At 37.6% G+C, this 17,632-nt stretch overlaps 1 protein-coding gene across 5 annotated transcripts in view; it reads left to right on the top strand.

The window, feature by feature from the left end:
- Positions 1–15,660, top strand: part of slco4a1 (solute carrier organic anion transporter family, member 4A1) — a 32,904-nt gene extending 17,244 nt beyond the window's left edge. For 4 of the 5 annotated variants that reach the window (XM_005475534.4, XM_019350155.2, XM_005475535.4 and 1 more), the window contains 10 exons: positions 803–893; positions 1,657–1,778; positions 1,936–2,047; positions 4,301–4,455; positions 6,625–6,895; positions 8,594–8,744; positions 10,109–10,284; positions 10,671–10,735; positions 10,838–10,986; positions 11,845–15,660. In XM_005475534.4, the coding sequence (XP_005475591.1) occupies positions 803–893; positions 1,657–1,778; positions 1,936–2,047; positions 4,301–4,455; positions 6,625–6,895; positions 8,594–8,744; positions 10,109–10,284; positions 10,671–10,735; positions 10,838–10,986; positions 11,845–12,015 (1,463 nt within the window). In that variant the 3' untranslated portion in view covers positions 12,016–15,660. The remainder of the gene's footprint in view (positions 1–802; positions 894–1,656; positions 1,779–1,935; positions 2,048–4,300; positions 4,456–6,624; positions 6,896–8,593; positions 8,745–10,108; positions 10,285–10,670; positions 10,736–10,837; positions 10,987–11,844) is intronic. The other variant, XM_005475536.4, reaches the window with a different exon arrangement.
- The last annotated feature ends 1,972 nt before the right edge of the window (positions 15,661–17,632 follow it).

The raw sequence follows: 17,632 nt of genomic DNA, 5'->3' as shown, positions 1-17,632 counted from the left end.
ACTTGAATCTTTTTTTTAGATCAAGGTTTGTCATAGTTGTGCTCATTCATGTGTTGCTCAGCTCATTTTGTCAGCTGGACAGTGATTACTCTCTTTGAAGATTAATTATTTTAACACAGCTTTGATTACACAGAATAATGAGAATGCATATGCAAACAGCAGGCACTGAACACAATCCCAGCTGCATCTGCATCTTTTAGCAATAATTCTTTTGCAGGTGCAGGGTCAAATATATCTGTTGTTTACCTCAATGTAAATGTAGACTTTTGTTTGAGCATTACATGCTAATGCAGGTGCATGAACAGACATATATCTGACTGTTACAGCATGACTTCTTTCACCAGCTGTCTACCTTCTTTTATCACTCTCTGTCCCTCTTCTACAGAATAATTTAATTACCAGCAACCATCCAGTATAATCTCTATTAAGAAGGAACTGGATATAGATAAAAGGGCTTGTTTGGTAAAAGCAGCTAATGTGCCTCAAATGTACATACTGAGCACTGTCATTGCCTGATGCCATCTAGTGCCAGTCCTGTAAATCTGACCCTCTAGGCTCCTGTCATGACCCCTTTTCAGCATTTAGCTATCATTCTATTTCAAATAACAGCAGAGCACATTGCTTTTTTGAAAACACACAAACACAACAGGAAACTTTCTAGATGCAGAGCCCATATAAAGAACAATGGCCCTTTTAACCTGTAGGACAGGAAGAGGTAAGTAGGAAACAGGAGGTAGATGCTGGAGTCATTGTACTGACACACCCTTGCTCTGTGTCTATGGTCTTTCCCCCCTCCCCTTAGGGATCTTCTACACAGCAGCCATTGTGGGTCCAGCAGCCGGTTACCTGCTGGGAGGTTACTTCCTCAACATGTACACTGAGATCTATCTAACGTGAGTCTGCTTTGGTTGGTACCATGGACAAGGATAACTGACTCAAAAAGAAATGAGATCAGTATAATAGAATAGAACTGAGTCAGGGCACTGCTATGGCTTACCTCACATACCAAAAGCCTGCAAGGGCCTGGGTTCCAGTCTGCAGGGCAAGAACCCAGGAGGGAGAGTGTCCCTTATCCTCTCACCTATTTACCTTAATGTCATTTCCAATACATAAATAAAGGGTAAAATGGCACTGTAGAATAAAAAAAATACACAATAGAACAAAACTGTCTTATTTTCAAGATGCTTTAGAGATCTGCCTCTTTAAAGGTCAAGTGGTTCATTCCTGCCTGTGGCTATCTCTCGTAGAACTCCTCCAACTAATGCACAAGTGCGCACTGCAAAAGTTGTCCACCTTTATTGCAGATCGTCTACAGAGAAAATAAGAAATGTTTTACAGTTTGATAAGAGAGGCACCTCAATGTCAACCATATGTATTTCATTTGTGTTATATACTGGGAAATTTATGTTTAGCTATTTGTATATATAACAGCTATTTTGTTATATTTTGTAACTTTGTAATATATTGTATTATTTAATTTAGCTTAGTCACCTACTGTTCTTACTGTCTTGGAGCAACTGTGGTATGGTCACAGTTGCTCCAAGACAGTAAGAACTGTCTTGGAGTCATAATCCCTGAGCAAATCTCAGGGATTATGACAGTATTCTGATTCTGATTCTAAACATTTGTTTAATCATATATGCATTGTTGTTCCAGGCCTGAGATGACGCCAGAGAACCCTCACTGGGTCGGGGCTTGGTGGATTGGCTTTTTAGCAGGAGGAGCAGCCGCTCTGCTGATAGCATTCCCCATCCTGGGCTACCCACGCCAACTACCAGGTGCCAACAAAGGCCATGCCCAGTGTTCTTTAAAACAGACAGGGCATTAAAAAACATTTTAATAACACTGACTAATACATTAGGTGGTACTCTGGTACGTAAAATACCATATGTTTTCTAAACAGCCTCATTCTTACTTTTCTTTGTCTTCCTGCAGGCTCTCAGGAGTATGTGGCCATGCGTGTGTCTGAGGCCCACCAGCTTAAGGATGGAAGCCACACCACTGCCTCAGACCCTCAGTTTGGCAAATCAGTTAAAGACATGCCAAGGTATTTCTTTGCACAGTTTGCTTTATTGTTTTGTGTTTTTTATCTTTTATGGTGAGCACATTGAGTTTATGTGTAATGAAATATGCTGTATAAATAATTGCCATTGCCATGTTTCATGCTGGTGAATCTGCTGTATGCATATTACTGGATTTCACTGGTGCATTTGATGCACTGAACTCCAAGATTTTACTTGCCTCATAATCTGGAGTAATGTATTGGTATTTTAAAGTACTACCCTGGGCTGGTACTTTTCCATCACTATTGGTAACTACTCTTCCAATACTGCCTCACTGACCCTGTGACATGCTATACCTCTGGGTCCACTTCTGCATTATGGCTTCCCACTTTTACACTGATGATGCCCAAATATACTAACCGCTTAAACTGTACACCAATTCCTCTGTCAGTTCCTTAACCTGTTGTATACTGTGTGGTTGACACTGAAATCTGCCATTATATTTAGCTTTAATGTTTTCAGAAATCTTTTTTTTTTTTTAAATAAATAACAACTGTTCAGGACTAAATACTTCTACCAAGGCTAAAACCTCTGTCCTCACAGTGCTGTGATTAAGCAGCAGGATCCTGAAGGATATCTGTATCTTGATTAGTTTGTGACAGTGTCTAATTTTTCACAACCCTTAGGAATACTTTCAGTTAGGAATACACTGATCAACACTAAAGTTAGCCATTTCTAAGCCAACTGGTACAGAAAAAAGAATATTGCAAATACATCCATAACCTCTAGCTTAATCTTCCTGATAAACAAACTAATCCCTTCTGGAAATGGTAGTTCTAGATGGCTAATAGTAATAATGGCTAATAATAACTAATAACTAGACTGTTAAAAGGATTAATGTAAAATCTGTTTTGTTGCTGCAAGGAGCCTCCACTTTTCTCTGATGTGTACTACTGTTTGCATCTCCTTGTTTCTTTACATGAAAATTGGCTAGTTAGCTTAACAAAAGAACCATATGTTAGATGAATCAGAAACATAATTATTTCTTTAGAGAATACAGATGAATTGGTTTAATTTTTAGTCCGTTACATGCAGCAATTATTACTTTTAATGAGGCCTGCAGTGCTTTTAACCTAAACCCTAATGTTGCTGGTCTGGGACACAGTCATCTTGAACCACATGTGGGCTCTCTTACCATTAGTGCTGGTTTTACTGCTGTTTCTCATTGGCATTATGTAGCTCAGGTTTATTAGTGTGCGGTATGCAAGGATTATTTCACCATGCAAATTCCCTTCTAAAAAGTCACAGAAAACCTTAATGTTAATAAGTTTACTGTCATCCTAAAGCAACGACAGGCAGCTCTGAATGCAGAACAGTACAAATATTACCTTTTAGTAATATCTGGAAATCGGCCATGAAGCTAGTGAAACATCTCTTTATATCTAGTTGAATTCATTTGACTAAATCCACAGACCAGTGACTATGGAAATTGCAGCACAGGTCAGCTGATCACAGTCTGCACACCCTTTTGTCAGTGCCACCGTTTCACTATTGCTGCTATCCTTCAGTCACAAATCCACCCTGATACTCATCTCCACCTACTCCACACTGCTTGCACTTTCCTTTTCACTTCTCTTTTCCACTGCTGGTTGCTTTGGTTGGTTGACCCCAGACATTTAAAATTCATCTATGTACTTCTGCTCGCTGCTATTCATTGATCATCATCAGCATTACTATAGTTCTGCACATCACCAGCTCTGCACATTGTTCCTGAAAACAGGTACTCGCCCACTTCTTCTTCACTTTTCAGGCATCCTCTCACTCTCCAGGATTGCATTAAACAATCTGATTAAAAATTCCACTGCTTTCTCTCCTTCATATCTCCATACCTCCACGGGTATGTCATCTGTATCAACTGCCTTTCCACTCTTCATCCTCTTCATAGCTGCCCTCACTTCCTCTTTACTAATCCCGGGCGGTGAATGCTTATCATCAATCAGTCTTCCTCGACAACAAGCAGCACAACATGACCAGCACAAATGAGTGACAGTTTGACTATGAGCTTACTGTGATCTCATCTATTACTCTGTCTCTGTGGAGATTACAGAGAGTTACATGATACGTTATGTAACATGATTATATGTCTTTGGATTTATCTGCTCTATATTAAGAACATCTTGAGATTAGAGCAGGGTGCATTAATGAAAAAGGAAGCTCAGGTTTATTCAGTCACAGTGGTTGCACACATCACTGCCCCCTGACTCTCACCCCCTCTCTCTCTTACTGTGTATTTCCAGATCTGTGCTGCTTCTCTTAAAAAACCCCACCTTCCTGTTCCTGTGTTTGGCTGGGGCTACTGAGGCCACCCTCATTGCTGGCATGTCCACTTTTGGTCCAAAATTCTTGGAATCACAGTTCAGTCTCAGTGCATCAGAGGCTGCCACATGGTTTGGTGAGTGACAAGTAAAGAGGCTCATCACATAGGCAACTTTTGCTATGCATTTGACTAATTTTATTACTTTATTTTATTAATTTACCTCAGAAAATGAGATCTTCACAACAGCTTGTGAAATAACACTGATCTAAAAAAGAGGATCTATTTTTTGTGAAATTTGAAGGTTTAGGTGCTTTTGTTCAATCATATACTCTTTCCTTAGTACCTCTCATTTGTTCCCAGCAAAAACAGCTAGTAACACTAGATAATGATAGTCTAGAAGATCAGCAAATGCAGCACAACCTCTACATGAATACAAAAAAATCCAAAATATCATATAGGTCAGATAGTAGTTTTTGCTAGTAACAATGTTAAAGAGCAACGAGGAACAAGACTATTTTATTGAATGCAATATGCTGGGCTAAAAAGCAATTTGACTATAAACTACTGTCACCTGCTGTAGAATATGTAAATCATGGAGGGATCATTTGGTTTTGGCGATCAAATCCAATCTTACCTCTGGAAAATGTTAGCTAACACTAGCGCCTCTGCTGAAACTATAACTGCAAGTTTCTCACAAAGTAAAATACTGTATTTAGTATCCAAGGCCAGCTATTAATTCTAGAGTTAATCTCATAATTTAATAAGCCATTTGTAATTACTTTGAGTATCATTGTTCGCAAATTCATATCTGTATATAAAAGCTGCATATTTTTCATTTTACTTTTAAATTACTGCACTATGTGAATAAGAATATTAATCAGATAATATAAAATGGTATTGATACTGTAGTAAGGTGTATGATTCACGAGTAAAAATGTATAACACTTACTGTCTATAGTAACCAAACGGCAATATATGGGAGTTAGCCAACTAGTTATAAGTTACCTAGTAAACCTGTGTCAGCATTGGTAGCTTTCAAACATTCAAGTCAACTGTATTGTCAGGGTTTAAAGTACGTAGGTCAGAATGATCCAGAAGGGCATTCCAGCATCATTTTTAATTGCCAGGTAATTACAAATACAACTATCCAAATGTCACCAAACACATAAATTGTTTTTGTGCAGTTTGTCACAAAATGTGACTTGAAGGTAACTTTATAGTTTTTGTATCTCCCAGGTAGAAATAAAAATGTTTTCCTGAAAGGTCACACTCACCAAATTGAAGTATATGATTTTGTGTTATTCAAAGGTGCATGAAAATACCAGAAAAACTAATGAGGCTAGACTGATTACTGTCAAAGTTTACAGTGATGCACTGTGTTGGACTGGTTTCATCTAGGTTGTTGTCGCTGGCTGACATCAAGGTTAGAAGACATCAATTTCTGTTTAAGGTGATGATGCTGATTTGATTCACTTACCATTTCTACCTTTTAGTAATATCTGGAAATCGGCCATAAAGCTAGTGAAACATCTCTTTATATCTAGTTGAATTCAGTTGACTAAATCCACAGACCAGTGACTATGGAAATTGCAGCACAGGTCAGCTGATCACAGTCTGCACACCCTTTTGTCAGTGCCACCGTTTCACTATTGCTGCTATCCTTCAGTCACAAATCCACCCTGATACTCATCTCCACCTACTCCACACTGCTTGCACTTTCCTTTTCACTTCTCTTTTCCACTGCTGGTTGCTTTGGTTGGTTGACCCCAGACATTTAAATTCATCTATGTACTTCTGCTCACTGCTATTCATTGATCATCATCAGCATTACTATAGTTCTGCACATCACCAGCTCTGCACATTGTTCCTGAAAACAGGTACTCGCCCACTTCTTCTTCACTTTTCAGGCATCCTCTCACTCTCCAGGATTGCATTAAACAATCTGATTAAAAATTCCACTGCTTTCTCTCCTTCATATCTCCATACCTCCACGGGTATGTCATCTGTATCAACTGCCTTTCCACTCTTCATCCTCTTCATAGCTGCCCTCACTTCCTCTTTACTAATCCCGGGTGGTGAATGCTTATCATCAATCAGTCTTCCTCGACAACAAGCAGCACAACATGACCAAATTTCTCTCTGCTACCCCAAAAAACTACAGATGACATAAATATTACATAGTTCATGGTTTGGGATAGATTTATGTCTCTTTAAGTCCGGATGTCTTGCTCCTCTGTTGGACCGATGGGAATCTTTCATATATCAACAAATTGATCCGTTATGCTTTTATTCCTTTTCTCTCAGGATATATGGTGGTACCAGCAGGAGGTGGGGGCACCTTCTTGGGTGGCTACATTGTAAAGAAGTTGAACCTGCGGTGTCGAGGTATCATCCGCTTCTGCATGATGTGTGCTATGGTCAGTCTGCTCGCCATCTTCATCTTTGTCATCCACTGCCCCAATGTGCCCATGGCTGGTGTCACAGTGCCTTACCAGTCTGGTCTGAAGACTAAACAGCAGCTGGACCTGTACAAAAACTTGAATGACAGCCCAAGTAAACTGTACCTCAGAAACAGGTAGGCTGTGTATGGAACTCGTTATTTTAGTTATGATTTAATTTAGTTAAATTGGTTTTGACTGTTGTTAGTTTTACTCTACAAGAGGTTAATGTGCCTGCCTGTCAGATCTGACCAGGTAAGTTTTACATTCACCTCACAGTCTCTGTGCTAGGTAATGTTTTCTCTGAAGTTCCTCGCTGGTGGTTCCTCTTTACTGCTGCCATGTGAACACAAGTCAGCCCATACCAAATTAATTATTTGGCCAGAAATTACTTTGGACTTGAAGTCACACTTGAAGTATCAGTGCACTGTGGTAAATTGCGTTCACTGTCATGGTATGGCTTCAGATGAGAAGAAGAGTTTTATATCAGTGTAAATGTAAACAAGGTCTTTGTCTGTGTTGAGCTGCAGGGCAGTGGAATAAGGCAGCTACCCAGATTTAAGGAGGAAACAAACATTGCTACCTTAAAATAAAAGGCTGTTATATAGTATTACTGCTTTTATTAAATATTAACAAAAGCATTTAATATAATATTAAATGTTACGATAAATCTATAAAACTCCCTCCTCTCACCCCTAACCAGTGATGACAGATGGTTGCCCCTGATGGAGGTTTCTTCCTGTTAAAAGGCAGTTTTTCCTTCCTGCTTAGTCGAGTGCTTGCTCGTAGGGCGTTGCCTGATGGGGTTTCCTCTCTTTTTTTGCAGGGATTCACCTTCCTTGAGGCAACTGTTGCTACGATTTGCAACTATATAAATAAAATTGAATTGAAATTGAATTAAATAGAAATCTAATCGTATTGTATTTGGATATCTTCTACCACAATGTTTCTCAGTGCCATACCATCCAGCCATACCAGAGATTATTTTAGATGTTCTTGCTGCCTACTCACCCAGTGAAGTTACCTTTGCAAATCATTGGGACATTGTCCACAGAAATTCTGATAGGCCTTTAAAAAAATCCAATTCCAACCATTATAATCACTGATCTGAATGAGAGGGATGTCAGGCAGATACGTTAGAATGATTATCTTCTTAGTCCCTTGATTGCTAAGACTTAGGAGAACAGTTTAATCAAAACTAAAATTACATTTTCTGATTGCAAAGCATTCTTAGGTTAAGGTTAACGCCAATGATGACTCTGAACTTATTCAGTTAATTAGACTGGGGATTTGTGCTTTAGCACTTATGATGTATTGTACTCTGCAGATGGACACAAGGCCAAAACTAATGTACCCTGAGCATGTGTGCAGCTTTGGTACATGCAGAAACGCTAGTTGTAGCAGTTTGTAACAGTTTCTTTTTACTTAATCTCCACAACCCATTTATTAATGGGCACATTGCTCTTTGCCTGTAAGCGAACTTTCTTCTCACTGGCCTTTACAAACAGAATGTTTGATCAGCAGATTGGTGGTCTTCTGTGCTTGCAGACTGTATGTATGACATCCTCTTACATAGAACAAAAAGTAGAACAACAATCTGAAACAAAGAGTTTAGAAAATGTTTAGACTTAATGGCTTGCTCTTTTGGCTCAGTGTAAGGAAAAACTTTGTAATTTAACTTGCTTTGTTTATTGTGAGCATCAATCACTGGAACAGTAATCAGTGGTCCATTCTAATACTGAGCTCTAGTGATGTGTCCTCATCAGTTCTATCCCGCTTTCCCCTCACTTGTTTCCTCTCATTTCTGTCCTTCTTTCTCTCCCTCCTAACTGCAGCTCTTCCTTAGAGGTGGGCTGTAATGCAGGCTGTAGTTGTGTCAGAGAGCTCTACAACCCTGTGTGTGGGGCAGACGGTGTGATGTATTATTCCCCTTGCCATGCTGGCTGCACCTCCATTAACCACACCCAACTCTCAACTGGCAAACAGGTATCGCTCACACTCTGCTCACAGGGGAAATTACACCTTATTTTTTAGACAGATTGGGAAATAGCAGAAAGCCTGAGCATATACAGGGTATGGCTTTGTGATACACACATGTCTCTGATAAGCTAAAATCTTTTCTTTTGCAGAAATGATGCAATCTGACTGTTTTGAAATATTGAGTTATTTTACAATTATTTCAAACTCAGGAGCAGAAAAAAGCACGATCCTCTGTGGCTCACTTTCATTTATACATTTTAGAATAAAAGCTGAATTTTGCAGCAGAGCCACTTACTGGAGTGCAAAAAGTGCATTTTATTGACAGATGCAAAAAAATGATTGTTTTGCATATACAAAATTATGTACAATGTTTGGGATTATATCATATCTTAGAAGAGACTTAAAAGAGAATAACTGCATACTGATTACATGGGTAGATACAAGATTTGATATACTTCATTATATATTATGAATGATTAGTCTGATTTTTATGATGAAAATTCTCTGCTGTCTTGTCAAATCCACTGGTGTCCCAGAGATATGCACAAGATGCTCCTTAGTGTTCCTGTGATGCAACAGTTAAAAGGGTTCCAACTTGTCATATTTTTACCCAAACCACAATCTTTCTCTGAACTAGCCAAAGTAACTTTGGTGCCTAAGCCTAACCAATATCCACCTGCCTACAAAAAGAACCTAAACATCATACTTTACCTAACCTTGATTTGTGTGCTATCAGCAGTTAGATAGGTGTCTGATACAGTAAATATAAGGTTTTGTTTACCTAAAGTAATACAACAGAAGATATCCCAAAAAGAAAGAGAAGAGGGCCAGCTGTTGATAGAAGCGAAGATTGTCCTGTTCCTACCAGGGACCTGCAAGACAACACAGAGGGGACACACAAAGATAATAACAATACAGATAAAGTTAACCAAAAATTGTCCAGTGAATTTGATTAAATATTGTTTTATTAGCAAAAACAGAAAGGCACAAAATCACACCTGAGCAATGCATGTGACCAGTTTCTCCATACAGGAGGTGTCTTAAAGCCATCATTACCAACAAAGGCTTATGTCTGAAGTATTAAATACATTTCAGTAAGCATGTTCAATACTTTTCCCCTGTGTCTATTCTCATTATTACACATATATTAATTTATGGACATCTATATGTTTTGATTTCTTGCATGTGTAATTTGGTTGGTTTGTTATCAACATTTGAGGAGAATTTCATGTCAATACCACGTTTAGAAATTAACTTAGAAAACTGGCAACGTGTTCAATAACTACATAGCCCACTATATGTAGAGACTGAAGTCTGTTTCAGCAGTTATACATTATACATTTATATCTGGCTTATGTTTTTGCCTCTAGGTGTACTCTGGATGTAGCTGTGTGGTGGGTAATGTGTCATGGGGTGAGGAAGGCTTCGCTCTGGCAGGGAAGTGTGGCAGCTCCTGCCATCACATGCCAGCCTTCCTCTCCTTGCTCTTCATCATTATCAGTTTCACCTTCCTTTGTAGCATCCCAGCACTCACTGCCACACTCAGGTAGGTGGCCACAGTTGAACCTCTGAATGTACACTCTGAATCACACTCTGTTTCATTTATTAATGTCATTCATTTAAACACTAAGCTTCATGATATTTCTTAAACTGACTATCTTCAACAATTTTCTAGTATAATTAGAATCGGAGAAGTAAAATAAAGCAATAGATTTTTAATAATACATTTAAAAACCTTGAGGCAGCCTTTGCTGTGATTTGACACTCTGTAAATAAAACTGAATTGAATTATTAAATTATTGTATTATTTAATTTAGTTCAGCGTGCTACTGTTCTTATTGTCTCGGAGCAACTCTAACCACAAAATTTCCTCAGGATTAATAAAGTATTGTTTCTGATTCTAATATGTCTGGCTAACCCTGCCCTCCATAGGTGTGTACCTGACAGTCAGAGATCCTTCGGACTTGGCATCCAGTGGATTGTAGTGCGCACACTTGGTAGGCCTACTGCATTCTTTATTAGATTAACTTCTACCCAAATGCCCACGCAAAATCAAAATGCTTTATGTTCTGCCATTTTGTCTCTTTTTTTTCTCGCAGGTGGTATTCCAGGACCCATAGCCTTTGGCTCAGTGATTGACCTATCCTGCTTAATGTGGCAGGATAAGTGTGGCGAGCAGGGATCCTGCTACCTCTATCACAACTCAGCCATGAGCCAGTACACACTAGTAGCTGGAATCCTCTATAAGGTATTAATGATTCACAGGCTAACAGGTTTTTTGCCAGGGATTTTTTTTACCCCCAAATGTCTGTTAACTGTTTATGATTTTATAGTATTTTTTTTATAAAATATAAAACATTAAACATTAAAAATTAAATTACTCATGAAAGTTTGATCCACATTTCAGGTTACCTACATCTGCCAGGAAGGGTTACTAATATGTTCCCAGATAACCAAGTAGCTACGTTTAAAACAATCATATTTTGCATGAAATACTATTCATAACATTTTCTATTTTTAAAAAAGAGAAAATATCATCTCTAGTCAATCAAAATCACTAACAGAATATTAATAGGCCTTGGCCTTGTCAAGTTCAAATACATTGTAAGCAACACCTACTGAGTGATTTAAGTGAATGTATGTATATATATTCCACTCAATTCCTGTTTTTTAAAGTCATTAAATATGTATGCTGCAAAATCATTCCACTCTTAAATAAAGAAAAAAAAACAGTTTAAAGAAATCATTAGAAGGCCAAATTTTCCATGACATTGATAGCCATGAGCGTATATAAACCTCTGACTATACCAACATTAGCATTTCAGTGTTCTCAGTTTTATTTTTGTTTGTTTTTTAGTTTAATTAATATTCTTAATTTTTTGCTTTGTCCACTCATTTTATTGGCGTAGAGGAGTCATAGCAGACAATTCTTTAGTGATTAATGTAATATTTTGTTAAACATCTTCAATTAAAATGATATCGCTTTACTATGCTATAGTTAATTTTTTGACATTCCACCACGGCTGTATGTCAGTAACTTTGAATTAGTTATGCAAATTTGTCATATTTTCATCTTTTTCACATCTTTCTTCCTTCTCTGTTTCAGGTTTTGGGGACCATCTTTTTCCTGTTAGCCAGCATCCTGTACCAGCCTCCCCCAGAGTCACCACAAAGCAGCTGCGAGAACACAGACCATAGCATGGAACACGTGAGCGACCTTCCTGTCAAAGATCTCCCTGAGGACGGCTTTATTGTCAACCTGCATGCCAGGCTATGATGGCAGGGATCATCTTGTGTATGTGTATGTGACAAACACCCCAGAATGCCTTCATGCACACACAAAAAAACACCATGACTTACAATGGCACGTGATGACGTCTAACATGCTGCTATCTTGACAGAAAACCCTGCTTTGAAAGCGTGGGTGTGAGTGTTTCGGAGCAGGGCCAAGCCACACAGGTTTTTATGTACTTTTTTATGTACTAAAATTCTCCAGACCTCTATAATCAGTTCAATTGACTCCTTACAGTGTGACGTTCATGACGTTTGTGTTTCATAATTCAATAATCCTCAAGAACTAATGAAACACCTCAGACCTTTGTGGTATACGAAGCATTTACAGTGTGAACAAAAAAAAGCATTTATACCTGTTGTCTGTTATTTTCCACATTACTGGAAGTAAATTACATATTTTGACAAAGCAATGGCATGTTATACTCCACGAGATCCCACAGCCAGTATTAATAAAACCAAATTAACTTCTTATCACGTGTGTCATTTTAAGCCAAAAGTCGTAAAAGGCTCATACCTACACTTATGCACACTTTTTAGACATTCAAAAGGGAAATATTGCCTTATTTTTCTCATCAATCTTCACTCAGTATTCCACATTAACAAATGCACAACAGGTTTTTGATGTTTTGAAATGTAAGACTATTTAGAACCTTAATTCTGTACTTTAATGAACTTCTTAAAGATTAAATAAAGCCTCCAGTCTTCTTAGGTAAATCTCTACTGGTTTTGGATACTTGGATTTGGACAGTTATTGGTAAATCATTTTAAGATATGTCACAGCAGATAGAAAGATCTGTGCAATGCTATCACCACAGTTATCCACAGGTCTTGTCCTAAAGGGTTTCCAGCATTGTGGTCTGCATGTCAGTAACTAACCTTAGCTTCATGACTTTGCTGAAATTACTCTATGCTTGATTTTTTTCCCCTTCACTCCATTAGCTACTGTACAATAAACGGTAGAGTAATAAAATGCTGCTTCACTGGGCGTGTCCTCAGAGATGCTTTATCATCCTCCATCCTCACTTACAGTGATCATTGTCACCTTGCTGTCCAAGGCACTTTCTGTTTACTCTCTCAGTTTGAGTCTTTGGAAGAGTTTTGGTTGTTTTAAACTTTTTTCTATTCACGGAAATTAAGGCTACTGTGGTCATGTTCAGAGTGCTAAAAATAGTTTAATGCCCTTGTCACCAGAGAGTTACATACACTGATGCCGGTCTCTGCCTTTCTAAAATCTGTCAGGCAAAATCAGTTGACTGGAGGCAGTTTATTTACTCTTGGCTACAACTTAAGAGCAAATAAAGGAAACAAGATCATCACAATTTGAAGGGCCATAGCAACAATCCAAATGCTCTTTTTAAGTGATATATTCTAATTACTGGTGGTAAATTCTAAAACAACATTATGTCAGTGTAGGTTACTGAGGGTAACTTGATGGTTAATGCAACTTAAATGTTCAGATTTATTGCAAAACACAATAAATTGTCTAAAAAGCTGAAGGTGCAGTATACTATCAGGATATTATATATATTAATAGAACCACCCCAGTACAGCAGCACAAATGTATTTTCCATTAGAAAAGCACATGCATATCTGTATAGTTACTTGGACATGCATAAAGAAGACTTGCACCAGTTATGATCTCATAATAAAGATTAGTTTAAAATAAAACAAGAAAGACAAAACTAGAAGATGAAATAGAGAGTTCTGTATAGAGATTATTGCTCTGTTTGCCAGTTAATGAATATTTTTTAATGCTTCTTGTCCATGGAAATTGCTTGGCTGCCCATTTAAAACAAATGAAACTGTGTGTTAACGGCAGCATTTAAAATCTGTAACCTATTCAGACATGATGAACTTTGCCACAAGAATTTGTGCCATGACCAACAAACCTTTGTCACAAAAACCTGTTGACTTGTCTCGGCACAAAAAGCACAATTGAGTCATTAATAATGGCTTAGTTCCATCATCCCTGTAAAACATGAAAGCTAGAAACCTAAATCAAAGGCAGTTATTAGTTATTAAAATCCTTTGTTTTTACCGGCAAGTCTACTACAACTATGCACAATCATTTGAAAGAAGAGTGGGGCGGGCAGTCGTCAATGAATCATTAAAAGGATACCAGTAAATATGAAGTTCTATTTTTGATGTAAATGCCCATCCCTGCTAATAATTTAAAGTTAAATTTAAATTTAAGTTAAATTTAAAGTTTAAAGCATAAAAGTCATTATTGTGATCATATGAAGATCAGGGCAGAGAAGAACCCTTTTCCCCACAGATTTCTAGTCTTATTTTTGCAACCACATGAGTCACCCCCTGGTGATAATTAAAAATAATGCAGCTACATCCACATTGGATGTACTTTTTTGACCTGTAAACTACATTAATCGTTAATATGTAGTCTGTGGATCAAACTATGTTTACAATACTGACTTCTAATACCATATATACATTTAGAAATCAAAGCATCTAAACTCAAAGCCAAACGTTCCAATAAAGAGGTTCTGCAGATTTACCTGATTGAAGTGACTTTGGCATCATGATTTTTTTAAGATATTTAATAAAAAAAGAATATTTAATTCTTAAATAATCACTGAGATAAATAATAATAATGGATTGGATTTCATATAGCGCTTTTCAAGGCACCCAAAGCACTTTACAATGCCACTATTCATTCAGTCTCACATTCACACACTGGTGGAGGCAAGCTACTGTTGTAGCCACAGCTGCCCTGGGGCAGACTGACAGAGAAATATACACATAGATACTGAGTATGCTATTTTTTTTTTATATTCTTTAAATTACTTATCAAGTAAAAACAAGCCAGCTAGACAATAACAGCTGGTTACAAGCTAACCTCATGCTCGCTAATGTTAGGCTCAAATGTCTTAAAAATCACACTTTCCATCTGATCAGCAGTTTGATTACAATTTCCTGCAATCTACTGACATCTAGTGGTGATATTTTTCACACTCGACCTTTATGTAGATGTAGAAATTCACTGGTTGAGGAACTAGAACCACCCATGTTCTGTGGAGACTCTTTACTCCCACATTTGGCTGTTTTAAATGCTGGTGTGACAGAACCTTTTACAGGGTAAGTTGAACACTGGGCTGTTGAGGGTGATGCTCAATTAGCACAACATGCAATATTTAAAAAAATGTCCTTGATTTGAATCTAATGATCACAATACTGTCTGTAAATGTGCCAAAGCAGCTTTGCATAAAAACTCTTGTATTTAATTTTTATTCACTGACAATAAATTCATTATTTATTTATAGTATGTCAGCACTCATATTTTAATTTTTGCATTAATTTTGCAATGAATAATAAGAATGCTGCCCTTTCTACACAAACAAACCCTTCTTTCTGTGTCTTTTCTCTGATAGCATTGTTGTTATGTACTCTGCTGATGTTGAGGAGTGTGGTTTTCATGTAAATGTATATATGCAATCCTCCTTGTTGTGCTCTTTAGTCAGTTCTCAAGCTTTGACAACTTTGTAAATTTATATTGTCTTTTTTTTTCTTTTGGTACTGTTTTTTTTTCTTCTTTCTTTTATAATAATCTTTTTATGGACTGATTCAAAGATGTCATTTTTTTTTCTAATTACAAAAGATGAACAGCTGATTATTTTATGTGTCAGGTATTTTGTGTGTGTGTGAGAGAGAGATTCAATGCAGGTCAATTAAATGTTATTTATATAGTGCCAAATCACATTAACAGTCACATCATCTTTATATTGTGAGGTAAAAACTCTACAATAACACACATTAACTAAGGTTTGGAAACAGTATCTCCTCTAGTTTTAATTCAATTCACTTTTCTTTATATAGTGTCAAATCACAACAACAGTCGCCTCAAGGCGCTTTATATTGTAAGGTAGACCCTATAATAATAGGTACAGAGAAAAACCCAACAATCATATGACCCCCTATGAGCAAGCACTTTGGCAACAATGGGAAAGAAAAACTCCCTTTTAACAGGAAGAAACCTCCGGCAGAGGGAGGGGCGGCCATCTGCTGCGACCACTTGGGGAGAGAGAATACTGATAAAAATAACTCATAAAATTAAAAAAGGTGCCATAGCACAAGTTTTGATTGCTTAAAAAACACATTTTGCTTGTTTTTTAGTTTAGTTTAGTTTAGTTTAGGTTTGTGGAAGGAAGGTCTGATCCTTTCTCTCATTCTAGTCCTAAAACATCCAGAGGTGTGTTTTGGTTCACTTCTCTGCAGAAGAACAAACAATAGTTACACAAATCTATGTAGCATGACGTATCAGTGCAGGATGTTGTGATAACCAGGTTGAATAAAGTCAGGATAAATCATAAACTGTATCACCATCACAGGGTTTCTTTGTGCGTTAGTGAGAACCACATACACAGAGAACCATCTGCTCATTTACTCCATGTGTCACAAAGACAGGGCAGACCAAAGTGTGGATTTCCACTGGACTGCCTGCTTATTTTTCTTTCTCAGTAGTCCTTTCTCCACAGCAGTTGTACTTTGAATTAGAAAATAAAACCAGATAAATACTACTTTTCCATAAGACAACTGGTTGCCTTGTCTTAAGACTTACCGGTAAACACCAACCCACATCAGTCAGAATCGCTACATTCAAAATAGAACTGTAATCTAATCTAATGAAGTAGTCTAAATTTGTTCTGCCTTGGGACTGCTCTTAGAGCACAAACATATTGATTATTCAGTTGATTTCATATATAAAAAATAAATAATTTGTTTTTTAGCAGCAGACTATATTAAATACCTGGAATTTGTTCCATGTTTCATTCATTCAGTTCACTTAGAACTCAGAGTGCATGTAATGCTTGAGAAAGTCATTTTGGTAGCTGTGTAATGTGCACTGGGCGACAGCCCACAGATACTTATTGACAGGAGTGCAAAAACATCTCCTGGAGATGTGGCTCAGAGCCTGTCTTTGCTTAGATCATGTGAGGTCTAAGCAAAGACAATGAAATGGAGATGTGACATCAAAGCTGGTGCTAGAAGTGTAGCTTTTAGTGGAAAAGGCTTTTTAAAACCATATTTTGGGGCAAAATCATAAAAACATTTTTAAGCATTATTTTGGTTTTGCTTTGCTTTTTTTTCACATTTGCGTGATTTGACTCCACACATGCAGTTTTTATCCCTGTCACTATTAAAATGAAAGTTAATTTATGCTAACTGCCCAAAAAGGACACAGAGACAAACTCTGGGTCTAAATCACCACTAACGATGAGCAGTAACCTTGCAGTGCTTGCTCATACCTGTTATTAATCTCGGTCTACAGAGAAAAACCCAACAATCATATGACCCCCTATGAGCAAGCACTTTGGTGACAGTGGGAAGGAAAAACTCCCTTTTAACAGGAAGAAACCTCCGGCAGAACCAGGCTCAGGGAGGGGCGGGGCCATCTGCTGCGACTGGTTGGGGTGAGAGAAGGAAAACAAGATAAAGACATGCTGTGGAAGAGAGACAGAGGTTAATAACAGATATGATTCAATGCAGAGAGGTCTATTAACACATAGTGAGTGAGAAAGGTGACTGGAAAGGAAAAACTCAATGCATCATGGGAATCCCCAGCAGCCTATGTCTATTGCAGCATA

The sequence above is a fragment of the Oreochromis niloticus genome, linkage group LG20 (assembly GCF_001858045.2).
Source record: "Oreochromis niloticus isolate F11D_XX linkage group LG20, O_niloticus_UMD_NMBU, whole genome shotgun sequence".
NCBI lineage: Eukaryota > Metazoa > Chordata > Actinopteri > Cichliformes > Cichlidae > Oreochromis > Oreochromis niloticus.
The sequence above is the reverse complement of the archived record's forward strand: the minus strand, read 5'-3'. Positions and strand labels throughout refer to the sequence as shown.